At 36.7% G+C, this 12652-nt stretch overlaps 3 protein-coding genes and 1 long non-coding RNA gene across 4 annotated transcripts in view; 1 reads left to right on the forward strand and 3 right to left on the reverse strand.

The window, feature by feature from the left end:
• Positions 1-1190, reverse strand: part of LOC103509344 (ubiquitin carboxyl-terminal hydrolase 31-like) — a 36790-nt gene extending 35600 nt beyond the window's left edge. Inside the window, exon 1 of the mRNA XM_017444155.2 lies at positions 665-1190. Within this exon, the coding sequence (XP_017299644.1) occupies positions 665-891 (227 nt within the window). The 5' untranslated portion in view covers positions 892-1190. The remainder of the gene's footprint in view (positions 1-664) is intronic.
• A 3833-nt stretch (positions 1191-5023) lies between these two features.
• Positions 5024-12652, reverse strand: part of LOC108252414 — a 14740-nt gene continuing 7111 nt past the window's right edge. Inside the window, exons 4-6 of the mRNA XM_017444156.2 lie at positions 5896-6044; positions 5282-5474; positions 5024-5036 (exon numbers count right to left, since the gene is read on the reverse strand). Of these exons, the coding sequence (XP_017299645.1) occupies positions 5024-5036; positions 5282-5474; positions 5896-6044 (355 nt within the window). The remainder of the gene's footprint in view (positions 5037-5281; positions 5475-5895; positions 6045-12652) is intronic.
• LOC113467502 lies at positions 8310-9680 on the reverse strand. The gene is made up of 2 exons (XR_003391563.1): positions 9518-9680; positions 8310-8415 (listed from the first exon to the last, which is right to left on the reverse strand). It is a non-coding gene; the product is annotated as an uncharacterized LOC113467502 (long non-coding RNA).
• LOC103509347 (RAB6A-GEF complex partner protein 2) overlaps positions 9906-12652 on the forward strand; it is a 25391-nt gene continuing 22644 nt past the window's right edge. Inside the window, 1 exon segment of the mRNA XM_026823714.1 lies at positions 9906-10025. The gene's annotated coding sequence lies outside the window, so the exon portion shown is untranslated.

The raw sequence follows: 12652 nt of genomic DNA on the forward strand, positions 1-12652 counted from the left end.
TTTACTTTCCATTACCAATATGTATACGGAACCTGTACAGGGTGATGAGAAAGTATTGCAATCGGTCCAAATTTTCGTGTACGATGTACTTCCTCACGTTACCTGCTATACTTGGAGCCCGACTCGTATAAGCTTAAACCCACTTTTAGGACTGTTTGCCCTACACCTAAGCCTCGGAGTGGGCTTTTTACTTTCTATTTGATTTTTTGATTTGATTTTTTTGAATATGACTTTATTTATTTTTTAAATTTACAAGGAAGTATCCTTTGTTCTATATCCTGACTCACTTTCTGGTAAGCCCTATCTTATCAGTTACGAGGTAAGAACCACACTTTTCATTTCACTTTTTGGTGTTTCACCAATATGTATAGGGAACCTATACAGGGTGATGAGAAAGTATTGCAATCGGTCCAAATTTTCGTGTACGATGTACTTCCTCACGTTACCTGCTATACTTGGAGCCCGACGAAAACTCTACCACGTACTTCCTTGTATATTCGTATAAGCTTAAACCCACTTTTAGGACTGTTTGCCCTACACCTAAGCCTCGGAGTGGGCTTTTTACTTTCTATTACCAATATGTATTCCGAACCTATACAGGGTGATGAGAAAGTATATTGCAATCGGTCCAAATTTTCGTGTACGATGTACTTCCTCACGTTACCTGCTATACTTGGAGCCCGACAGTCGGAATCGAGGGGGCAAGGTCGAATACACACTGCTCACGCCACTCTTGCCCGAATCAAAGTCGGAAATCAGACTTCGCGTTTTGCTTAGGATCTTCTCCACATTCTCGCTGTTGTAGGTCCGACTGAAGTTATCCTTGTAGCTTTTGTCGTCCTTGTAGAGCCGACTCAAACTGTGCCGTCGATAGTCCAGCTTGTCCACCATTTTTGTGTTTGGTTTTCTCTTGATTGATAGCGATTACATTGTTTTCAACTACACGACATTCTAAAAAAGTAAGAGCTAAGAGTATGGCTCGTGTTCTTTTACTCTTAGAACATAGCAATTACATTGTTTTTAGCCACATGATTCACAGAGTTTCAATTTCAGGGCATTCTAATTTTTCATTGAGGTTTTGTTAATTTTAGTGTTAGTTATGAAATTATTTCATTGCTTATTGTGATGGGGGGAACTTTAAAATTCCAAGTTTTAATTTTGGCTTATTTAGTGCTTCTTTTAACTTATTAAATTTCTGTTATTGTTCATGATTCAATATTTAATTAATCTCAAATGTGTTTTTCAACAATGGAAACAAATGAACCAATTCTATTTGTTCTTTTCATTAACTCCATATTTAGCCAAAGATCTTGAACATCTTCATATTAACTTTCATTCAACATGAACAAGAATTACTCATTATGAGTTTATTTTAAAACACACCCGGAAACTTTTGTCGTCACCAATCGGTTAAATTTAAGTTTGCTACAAAATAAGCACAGAAAAACGGAACTTCCCACATCCCGTCGTCAAAATCAGAAAAAGTCGCTCTTAAATTAGAAAGTTTTCTAGAAAAACGTACGGAAACTGAACTCCCACGATCAAATAAGAAGGGAAAGAAGAAAAGAAGCACACAATACTATTTCTATTTCTCAATGTTATATTAAATCAACACGGGAAGGTATTTAGCACAATTCATCGAAAAAACGATACATCAACTCCATATTTAGCCAAAGATCTTGAACATCTTCATATTAACTTTCATTCAACATGAACAAGAATTACTCATTATGAGTTTATTTTAAAACACACCCGGAAACTTTTGTCGTCACCAATCGGTTAAATTTAAGTTTGCTACAAAATAAGCACAGAAAAACGGATTTTCCCACATGAACCAATTCTATTTGTTCCTATCATTAACTCCATATTTAGCCAAAGATCTTGAACATCTTCATATTAACTTTCATTCAACATGAACAAGAATTACTCATTAATAGGTTTATTTTAAAACACACCCGAAAACTATTGTCGTCACCAATCGGTTAAATTTAAGTTTGCTACAAAATAAGCACAGAAAAACGGATTTTCCCACATCCCGTCGTCAAAATCAGAAAAAGTCGCACTTAAATTAGAAAGTTTTCTAGAAAAACGTACGGAAACTGAACTCCCACGATCAAATAAGAAGGGGAAGAAGAAAAGAAGCACACAATACGATTTCTATTTCTCAATGTTATATTAAATCAACACGGGAAGGTATTTAGCACAATTCATCGAAAAAACGATATCAATCTAATTTTAGAAGTTAGAAAGTTTTCAACAAAAACGTACGGAAACTGAACTCCCACGATCAAATAAGAAGGGGAAGAAGCACACAATACTATTTCTATTTCTCAATGTTATATTAAATCAACACGGGAAGGTATTTAGCACAATTCATCGAAAAAACGATATCAATCTAATTTTAGAATTCGAAAAAAGTGAGTGTGTTTTGTCGCAAGGTTATGATTATAATTGTGTGTTTTCGTGTAACAACTTTCTCTCATAATCTCGAGAACGGGGGTGGAATGGACATTACATAGGGAGATATAGGACATATATTATAGGTTAATACGGCCAATATACGGGAAAATGGGAGGGAGGTACGGATTTCTTAACGGGACACCAAGTGTGTGTGTGGTTTTTTCTTCTTTTTTTCAAGAGGTTTGATAGAGGGAACTGTAAATGCTAAGGTTTTATCGTCCCGAAAGCGAACAGAGAAGAAAGACAGGATTAGGAGAAAGCCAGCCGTTCCGAGAACGAACTTTATTTGTTCAGAATAAAATCCGCCCCGGGCGGAAATCGAACCCGCGGCCTAGCGCATTTATAAGGTAGACGAGCTACCGTTCAAGCTAACTAGGCTGGTTAAGAATGCTTTTGTCTGGATCACTTCAGGTTATGGGGAGGGGGGAGGATCGAGCAAAAGTTACAAATGATGTATTTGAGGTAGGCACAGATAAACATGAGGGATACCTACAGAATTATGAACGGAACGGGACACCAAAACTTCTTTTGTCTCGTCACCTTACGTTATAGGACACTGGTCTCAAATGGTGAGTACCACATCCCAAACACACTGAACAAAACACAACTGGCCATCTGGATGGTTGACTCTGTAAAAGTTACTTTGTCAAATACACGGGTAATAATTTAACAGAAACTAGGTAACAATTTAGAAGAAAAAACACACACATTAGGCCGCACTATACGCACAGTTACAACAAAGTTATAAAAAGATCCATAACTCATAACGCCATCGGCATAGATAAAATGCAAAAACTCGTATTTAGGTTAAAACAAAAACAAGAAAGAAGAATCTTTTCCAAGTGCTCGAATTCCAAATTCATGAATACAACCATACATTCGTATTTCGTACACACAAGAGTTTTATTTTTGGATCTACGCCAGAAGACAGGGCCTTACGTTTCTATTCTATGGCGAGAGATAGAATATTGTACTTCTGTTGCTTCTTGCCTTATCTTCAAGTGTGTGCTAAAAGACCCAGACAATTTCATACGGGATGGAACTACAGAGGCGCAAAATTTGCCAACCTCTCCAATGGGGCACAACCAAATGAAATTTTTTTTCGAGATAGAGTCCTATTCCGATGTAAAAGTACCCAAAAAGTGCATTGGCGCACTCAAAAACATCCAAAACGGTCCCTAAATCCCCTAAAATGTCGCTCAAAGGTACGTTGAACTGACGTCATGTATCCGACCTCGCATGAACTGACGTCACATCACGAAAAAATGGCTGCCCGCGAAAATTATAGAAGCTCAACCAAATGACAATTTTTTTTCGAGATAGAGTCCTATTCCGATGTAAAAGTACCCAAAAAGTGCATTGGCGCACTCAAAAACATCCAAAACGGTCCCCAAATCCCCTAAAATGTCGCTAAAAGGTTGCAAAAAAAAAAAAAAATAACGTTGAAGCAGCCTCCCATGGCGTAGTGGTCACTGCGCTCGCCTTGCACGCGGGAGACCCGGGTTCGATTCCCGGCGGGGTCAAGAAATTTGTATCATGCAAATGATTGATTCCGTGACTGGCCGTTACGGGGCCCACTCAGCCTCGTGAGGAAAATGAGTAGCTATGTAATATAAATGCGCATAGCGACCGGTGCCAGCATGGTAGGTAATTGGGAGCTGGATTATTGTGATATATGTATTTGGAAAAATCCTACAATGCTGCAGTGAGCACCAAAGTTTTGATATAGTAACACAAAGAAAAGAAATTTTTATTTATTTAACTAAGTAGCAGAACATACCAGCCACTCTGCTCCAAATTCTACTGATCATGGGCGGTGTTGAACCTAACCCGGGACCTAAGTCTATGACTTGGTACTGCCCCGTGTGTCAGCAGAAGCTACACCGCAAAGTATATGGGTATCACAGAGATTTATTTATACACTAGCTGAATTCCGTCGCTTCGCTCCGGAATCCCGCTAGTTCATCCCGAGGCATGGCCAAACTTGTAGAAAAGGCATGGCCGAACTTGTAAAAATGGGCGAGAAGAGACACAATACTTCCCATTTAGGTTCTGGGTCAACACGAGAACACCAGAAAGTAACCCGTTGAAATATTTGCAATCGAAAAAATTTTGCAATCGTATTTCGATTTCAAACGTTTGATGTTCTCGTGTTGACCCGGCACTCAAGTGAAAGTGCTGTCTCTTCTTACTCATCTGATGAGGGACATACTACGGGATGGGCATGCTATTTCTTAAGGAAAATTTCAGGCTGGTATCCTCCCTATTTAAAGTCCCCCCCCCAGTCAGACAAACCAACCACCCTGTATGACAATGGTGAATTCTATTCGAGTGTAGCAATAATGCTTTCTCTCTCTCTCTCTCTCTCCCTCTCTCTCTCTCTCTCTCTCTCTCTCTCTCCCTCTCTCCCTCTCTCTCACATACTAGCATTAGGGAAAGAACTACACAGCCTCAAGTTGATCTAATAAGTAAGAAGTCTTCAGGTTCGAATCCTCTTGGAGACACACATTTAAGAGAAATACAATACTCCAGGGCCGGAACTAGCACACACAATAGCTTCGGCTTAAGGTTCAAGGCTGGAACAAGCAGAGATTTCCAGGGCAGGAAAAACATTGGTATTAACAGGAACATAAGGCACGGATAGAACACAGAAATTCAGGCTCGGAAAGGTTTGACAAGACAGACAGACTGACAGACAGACACCGAATCGAATACAATAGTCCGTCCCTATACCTTTTATTATTAGTATTGTAATTTGACGGACTAATGAACCCCATTTGAATGTGGATGATTTTTGAAAGTATTAGTTTTCATGACTCACCCTTTAACATTGATTTCCTCAGGCACATTTATCAAATTCTCAGCGCTAGTTTTGAGTGTACAAGAGTTGTACTCCTGTTGAGGTCTACAGTCTATCAGTAGCACATTCCGATTGTTTAGAATCTTGTGTAGCTCTGAGCTCGAGATGGAGGGGGTCGCGGGTTCGTACTTATCTTCTGGCTTGATTATATACTCTGTAACAAACATTGACACATTGTGACATCAAAATATATGGTATTTTATGGAGGTATTTGGCTGGCTATGTCAACAAGAAGTTAAGAAGTAGGTAAGTGATCTCTGTACTACAAACTCTATAGTCTATACCATTAATGTCAATAAAATTCACAATTAGTTCTACAAGAAGCAAGGGTCAGTCAATGCATTACTTACTAAAAAAAATAAACATTTCTTTTAATTAGTTTTGAGAAGTGTGAAGTTAGTCATGGAGTATTTCCTGAGATAACTTAGTACCATTAATGTCAATAAAATTTACAATTAGTTCTACGAGAAGCAAGGGTCAGTCAACGCATTACTTACTAAAAAAAATAAACATTTCTTTTAATTAGTTTTGAGAAGTGTGAAGTTAGTCATGGAGTATTTCCTGAGATAACTTACTGTCCATGCTATTGATACCAGCCTCATGAACTCCATTCTTTGCATTACTCTTTATGTCAGCACCACTAGCTGATGATTTTTTAGTTTTTACACCCAGATCTTTTGACTGACTGGATTTGACTGGACTCTTGCGATTTTCTTTTTCTTCACTGGAAGGAAAAAGAACGGAAAGCATTATTAGCCAGTGCATAACGGTTATAAAATGCATGTCATAATTTTTACACATGTATAACATAGGGTGGGTCGGGGTAGTTATGATCCAAAAAATAATCTTTTAACTTTTTTTTGTTCTCCTGAGAATCAGTAATTTAGTGAGTAGTTACGCAGGCATTAGTATTGTTTTAGTTGTCTCATTTTAACAACAGGAACAGTAAAAAAAAAAAAAAAAAAAAAAAAAAAAAATTAAAAAAGAAAAAGTTGACATTTTCTCGTTTACAGAGGTTTTTATCCAGGTCTCGTTTATCCAGGTTCGACTGTATATCTTTTTTGTCTGCCATACACCGAGGTGATGGTCTCTAGCCGTGTTTAATTGGCCCGTCCTGAACCGCAGTCAACCATCGTGAGGACTTGTGCTCATTTTTCAAAAGCAGAAAGAACCCTTTGAAAAACTGCCAGGTACATAGCTTGGCTGGTTACTTGGTTAGTTCCCACAGCTAGACAGTTTATAGACCCACACCCATTTATTCTAAGGGTTTAAGTCCCTAAATTTAGGGGCTTAGAGGCCACAATAGATTAGAAGGTTTTTAAAACTCATATGAGGCCTAAATTTCCTTTCTTTAGAAGCTCTCGCTACGTTTTAAATCCATAGATATAGGTGGATCATAATTACCCCAGGACAAATCCATCTTTTTTTGAAGAGGTTTAGAACTTGATTGAAAAAAACACGAAAGAAATATCCAAAAGCTGTGGAATCTTCAAGCAATTGAAGGTAAGAGATTGTTCTTTAAAATGTCTGTTTAACCGATTTTCCAGGAATAGTCTAAGTGGGCTAAATTTGGGTGGATCATAATTAGCAGAAAGAACCCTTTGAAAAACTGCCAGGTACATAGCTTGGCTGGTTACTTGGTTAGTTCCCACAGCTAGACAGTTTATAGACCCACAGCTGGAGGAAAACAATACAAATGAAAGGCTTTCATCTTTTTATCAATCTCAGTAGTGTAGTGGTTGACGCGGTGGACTTTGGATTTGGAGGTTGGTGATTCGAGTCCAAGTCATGTCACAGAATTTATTAACGTGTAAGTATTTATTAACGTGTAATATATATTTTTTTTTTTTAAAGAGGTTTGACAGAGGGAACTGTAACTGCTATGGTCTTATCGTCCCGAAATCGAAGAAAGAAGGAAGACAGGATCCAAAAAAAATTGCCATTCAGAAAACTTTTGTCAGAAGTGGGGTGTCAAGGTGCAAATACAGAATAAAGAAATGGAATCTTGTACATGAAGATGAAAGTATCCTGTTACTGTGGCTCCGTCTAGGATTCCCAACATCTTCTCGTATGCCCAAATATAGATCAACCTAGATCAACAAAGACTTTCTCTCAGTTAATATACCTAATACCAAAACTCAACATGCCACTTTTTTACAATTAGGTAGGTACAGTAAAAAAGCAGATGTTTTTGTGAGGTAGTTAGGAACTCGGCTCTTCAATATTCACAGTTGAGTAGATTTTATAAGGGAGGTATATTACTTACTGCACTTCAGATACAACGGAAAACTTTCTCTCTTCGATTTCGGGACGACAAGACCTTAGCTGTTACAGTTCCTTTTATCAAACCTCTTCAAAGAAAGAAAAAAAAGGCAGCCTTGTAAGCGCTAGGTCGCGGGTTCGATTTCCGCTAAGAAATTAATGAGCGAACGAAATGTGTAAATTTCAAGTTAAAACTTTCAACTTGGCATTTTTTGTTTGTTTTCGTTGATGGTTTCGATATAACTCTTTCACGGTCGGTCCGATTTTAATGAAATTTTGAAGACGAGTTCAAAATATTTCAATATGTTAAGCTCACCTGTCAGGTCGTTTCACCGGTTGATTATCCTGCTCAGAGGTACGGATAGGTTTACGCTGACTGGGAGGAACTGGGTTGCTGTTTTCAAACGGCTGGGGGAGAAAAAAAACAAAACCCGTGTTTTATTAGATTTTCTTTCTTTTTTTTTGTTAATTATTTATGTATATAAAATTAATAATTTTCCCAAGTTATTTCTTTTTTAAAAGTTGGGAATGAGCTGGGATATGCTATGAAATGTGAACTGTGAATGGATCTCGTTCTTATAATATAAGATACCAAAACCCAACATGCCACTTTTTTTTACAATTAGGTAGGTACAGTAAAAAGCAGATGTTTTTGTGAGGTAGTTAGGAACTTGGCTCTTCAATATTCACAGTTGTGTAGATTTTATAAGGGAGGTATATTACTTACTGCACTTCAGATACAACGGAAAACCTTGATGTATCCAGTTTATTAACTTCCTGTTCTATCTCAAATATTTTTTGTGCTGTTAGTTTTGCCATCTTTGAACCTTTTGCTGGAATTGAAAGAACAAAAACACAATAAAACTGTTGCATTTGGGGAAAAAATATTTTAAAAAGGTCAATTTTAACATAAAAAGTTGAGGAAAAATCCAAATCTGAAGTTAAAACTTCAAAAATGTGTGTTTAAAAAGTTATGTTTTAGAAATGCACAGAAATAAAAGTGGACAAACACATTACACTAGTGTTACCTGCAAGGGAGCTTTGCTTGGGACAAATGAAGTTCCCTACACTGTTGAGATGAGTTTGATAATGAGAAAATAATGTTAACTGTATTTGGGTTGCTCTTTAGAGTAGCATCTTAGGCTTTTACGTCCTAACAATCTAATTGATGCACAAACCCACAGCACAAGATCGTGAAACACTTTCACAATCTTGAAACATCGGGTTTCACTCTGCCAATGCAGAGTTTTTCAACTGGTTTTAGTCCATTCTTCATTGACTAAAGTTTACAGAGCCAGCCTAGTTAGCTTAGTTGGTAGTACGTCTGCCTTGTAAGTGCTAGGCCGCGGGTTCGATTCCCGCCCGGGGCGGATTTTATCCTGATGGGATAATGTTCGTTCTCGGAACGGTAATAAAACTGTTGCATTTGGGGAAAAAATATTTAAAAAAGGTCCATTTAAACATAAAAAGTTGAGGAAAAATCCAAATCTGAAGTTAAAACTTCAAAAATGTGTCTTTAAAAAGTTATGTTTTAGAAATGCACAGAAATAAAAGTGCACAAACACATTACACTAGTGTTACTTGCAAGGGAGCTTTGCTTGGGACAAATGAAGTTCCCTACACTGTTGAGATGAGTTTGATAATGAGAAAATAATTTTAACTGTATTTGGGTTGCTCTTTAGAGTAGCGTCTTGGGCTTTTACATCCTAACAATCTTATTGATGCACAAACCCACAGCACAAGATCGTGAAACACTTTCACAATCTTGAAACATCAAGTTTCACTCTACCCATGCAGAGTTTTTCAACTGATTTTAGTCCATTCTTCATTGACTAAAGTTTACAGAAAGTTTTGCTCTTAAATTGTATGTCCATGGGTAAGTGTTGAAGAAAAGGTTAGGCACAGCCTTCCTAATTTACCTGAATTTCAACTTACTTTCAGTATTTTCATGAACATGCAAGTATGAATTTAATCTTCACGTATTTTCCCAAGCAATGCAAACTTCCTAGGCTCTGATTTCTGGGCTGAAAGCTGAAAGGAAAAAGGAAAAGGAAAATCCACAGTATTCCACAGATACCTAATGAAAAAATAATCCAATTTTCCAAATCGAACAAAAAAGAAGTAAAAATTTGAACTAAAACCTTTGTGAAGCCAGCCACTTTTGAGAGCAACTTTTATTCAAAGAAGCGATTTTTTTGTGATCAGAGATTTGATCAACCAATGAAAGCATTTGTTTACAAAATAATTCGTCTTTCATTGGTCAATTTTTCAAGGCCGATTTCTTGGTTGCTAAAACCGTGAAAGAGATGGCCATGTTCACAAGTTCACATACGTCTTACGTCTTATCAGTTATCAGTGATGGAGATGGATGGATAGCTATGTGGATTTGATACCAATGATACCTATGTTTGAAATTTCCGTGATAAGAAGTAATTCGCATTAGGTAAGTGCCTATGATCCTCTATGTCTCTATGATATACAGATATATCCGCCTTTCACCTTTAGTTACCTAGCTACACCTAGTAAAATATTCTGAAATATTCTGTACGGATGCTTAATCTACATCTCTTCCACTAACTTACATCTCTCCATCAACGTCTAAATCAAATCAACTGCCTATAAGAACTCTCCAGCACTTCAACTCCAGCGCTCGTAGAGTAAACACCTCTCTCGCGTTATTGGTCTGATGATGAGAATCTGAGTATTCTCGAAAGCTCACCAAATATTTTGTTGATAGTCGAATCTCAATTGTCTTTTAATTTTTTAATTTTACTTCTTGAAGATACTTAATTAAATAATGATTCCTCGATAGTTATTTTAGTTTTATTTTAAGAGGTTTGATAGAGGGAACTGTAAGTGGTAAGGTCTACAATGCTACGGGAAAATTTTGAACTTCATCTTTCTGACATGGGGGTCTTTCTGACGAAATTCCTGTGTGCGGAGTCCAGTATGTAGGACAATTGTACCCAATAATAGTGTGTTTCTACCCTAAGTTACTTCCTTCTTCTTTCTTGTTATTCCTTCTTCTTCCTCTTCTCAAACACCTTCCTCTTTTTTTTTTTTTTTTTTAGACCTTTAAAACTTAATCTCATTATTGTAACTATGTGGCACATTGTTTGTTTTAGGGTTGAATGGTAGAGATTGCCTTAGGCAATAATTTCGGCCCTTGCTTGTAATTTCTGTGTATTTTGTGTACATGTAATTATAAACAATAAAGAGTAAATAATAATAATAATAATCCATTACCCTATGGACAATACTGATATCAAAGGCTATATATGACTTCGACTAGTCGCCTCTAAGCAAATTGTAGTGATTTCCACACACAAAAAGGCTGAAGACTTAGTTGTATGCTCCGGCAAAATGACATCATAAGATGGTGGCTACCAGCCTATAAGAACTATAACGAACTCTACATGACACTTTTACAGCAAAATGAAGCGACCTGAGAAGTTGCAAGCAACTTTTAATCAATTTGGGGTTTTCGAGGTCCACTGAATCTGAATATGATAAACTGAGTTTTTCCTGGTTGGTTTCAAGGAGAGATCGCGTTTTTTTACCCGTTTTTAATGTTTTATTGGCCCATAATTACGTTTTTTTTTTTTTTTTTTTTTTAATTTTGGAACACCCTGTATTATGGCCTGAAAAATAGACAGATAATTAGATATATGTAAAATGTATGTGAATCCGCAATATGGCCTTAGGTTCATATAAACTAACCGAAACTCCTGCTATGCCCCAAAAAACCTGTTCAGAAAACACAGCAAAAAGTCCACTTTTTCACTTTTCAGGCCTAAAGTTTCCGTATTCTGGTTCTAAAAAAAAAAAAAAAAAAAAATGGGTTACCATCTGTGTACTATTTGCTAGTCCCAGCCCTACTCAGACTGGGTAAGGTTAATATGAGTAGCTTGTTGAATGGAGGATATAATAGCAGTCACCAAAAACCTAAGCAGTTACATTGTGACCTTAAACCAGTGCTTCTCAAAGTTGTGCCACGGAAAGATTGAAGTGGGCTGTGGTGGCAACAACTTTGAGGAGCACTGGTTTAATATTGATTCTTCTTTCCTCTTTCCAGAGATACACTGGAAAGTTTGGGCTGGGCTAGTGCACAAATTCATTGCCTATGTACAACCAGTGGTAAATTATCAGGATTTGTTAATGAAAAACTAGCATCTCCAGAGAAGACACATGTAGCTATGTCTAGTGAGTATATTATTCATAAAAAAAACAACTTATTATACAGGGTGTGTTTTTATTTTATCACAGTTGTATAATTGGACATGCTAAAACCTACAATGGACATGCTACAGCCTACAGCAACATTTAATATGGTTTGTGGGGTACATTTTCATGTGTAACATACTATGTCTTTTTTATCCTACCCTTGTTTTTTTTTTTTTTTTTTTTTTTTTTTTTTTTTTTTTTTTTGGGAGGGGCCGGTTTTATACCCTTGTTTTTTTTTTTTTTTTACTTTCTATTTTTTAGGTAGGTAGTAGGTACCGATTTTGAAGAGTGTATACCTACCTTGGCACCCATAAAATAATGTACTTAATTAGGTATTTGCAGAAATTGTGTTGTGAAAACTAACTGTTTTGTATCAAACAATTAATAAAATACCTACTTATGCCAGATAATAATAAAGAAAGATAATCAAATGTTTGCTTTTTGTAGACACATCATTTGCTCCCTGCAGAGGAGATAGTTGATTCTTCTTTCCTCTTTCCAGAGATACACTGGAAAGTTTGGGCTGGGCTAGTGCACAAATTCATTGCCTATGTACAACCAGTGGTAAATTATCAGGATTCGTTAATGAAAAACTAGCATCTCCAGAGAAGACACATGTAGCTATGTCTAGTGAGTATATTATTCATAAAAAAAACTCATTATACAGGGTGTGTTTTTATTGTATCACAGTTGTATAATTGGACATGCTAAAACCTACAATGGACATGCTACAGCAACATTTAATATATGGTTTGTGGGGTACATTTTCATGTGTAACATACTATGTCTTTTTTATCCTACCCTTGTTTTTTTTTTTTTTTTTTTTTTTTTTTTTTTTTTTTTTTG

This window comes from Diaphorina citri, unplaced genomic scaffold, assembly GCF_000475195.1.
Source record: "Diaphorina citri unplaced genomic scaffold, Diaci psyllid genome assembly version 1.1 scaffold489, whole genome shotgun sequence".
NCBI lineage: Eukaryota > Metazoa > Arthropoda > Insecta > Hemiptera > Psyllidae > Diaphorina > Diaphorina citri.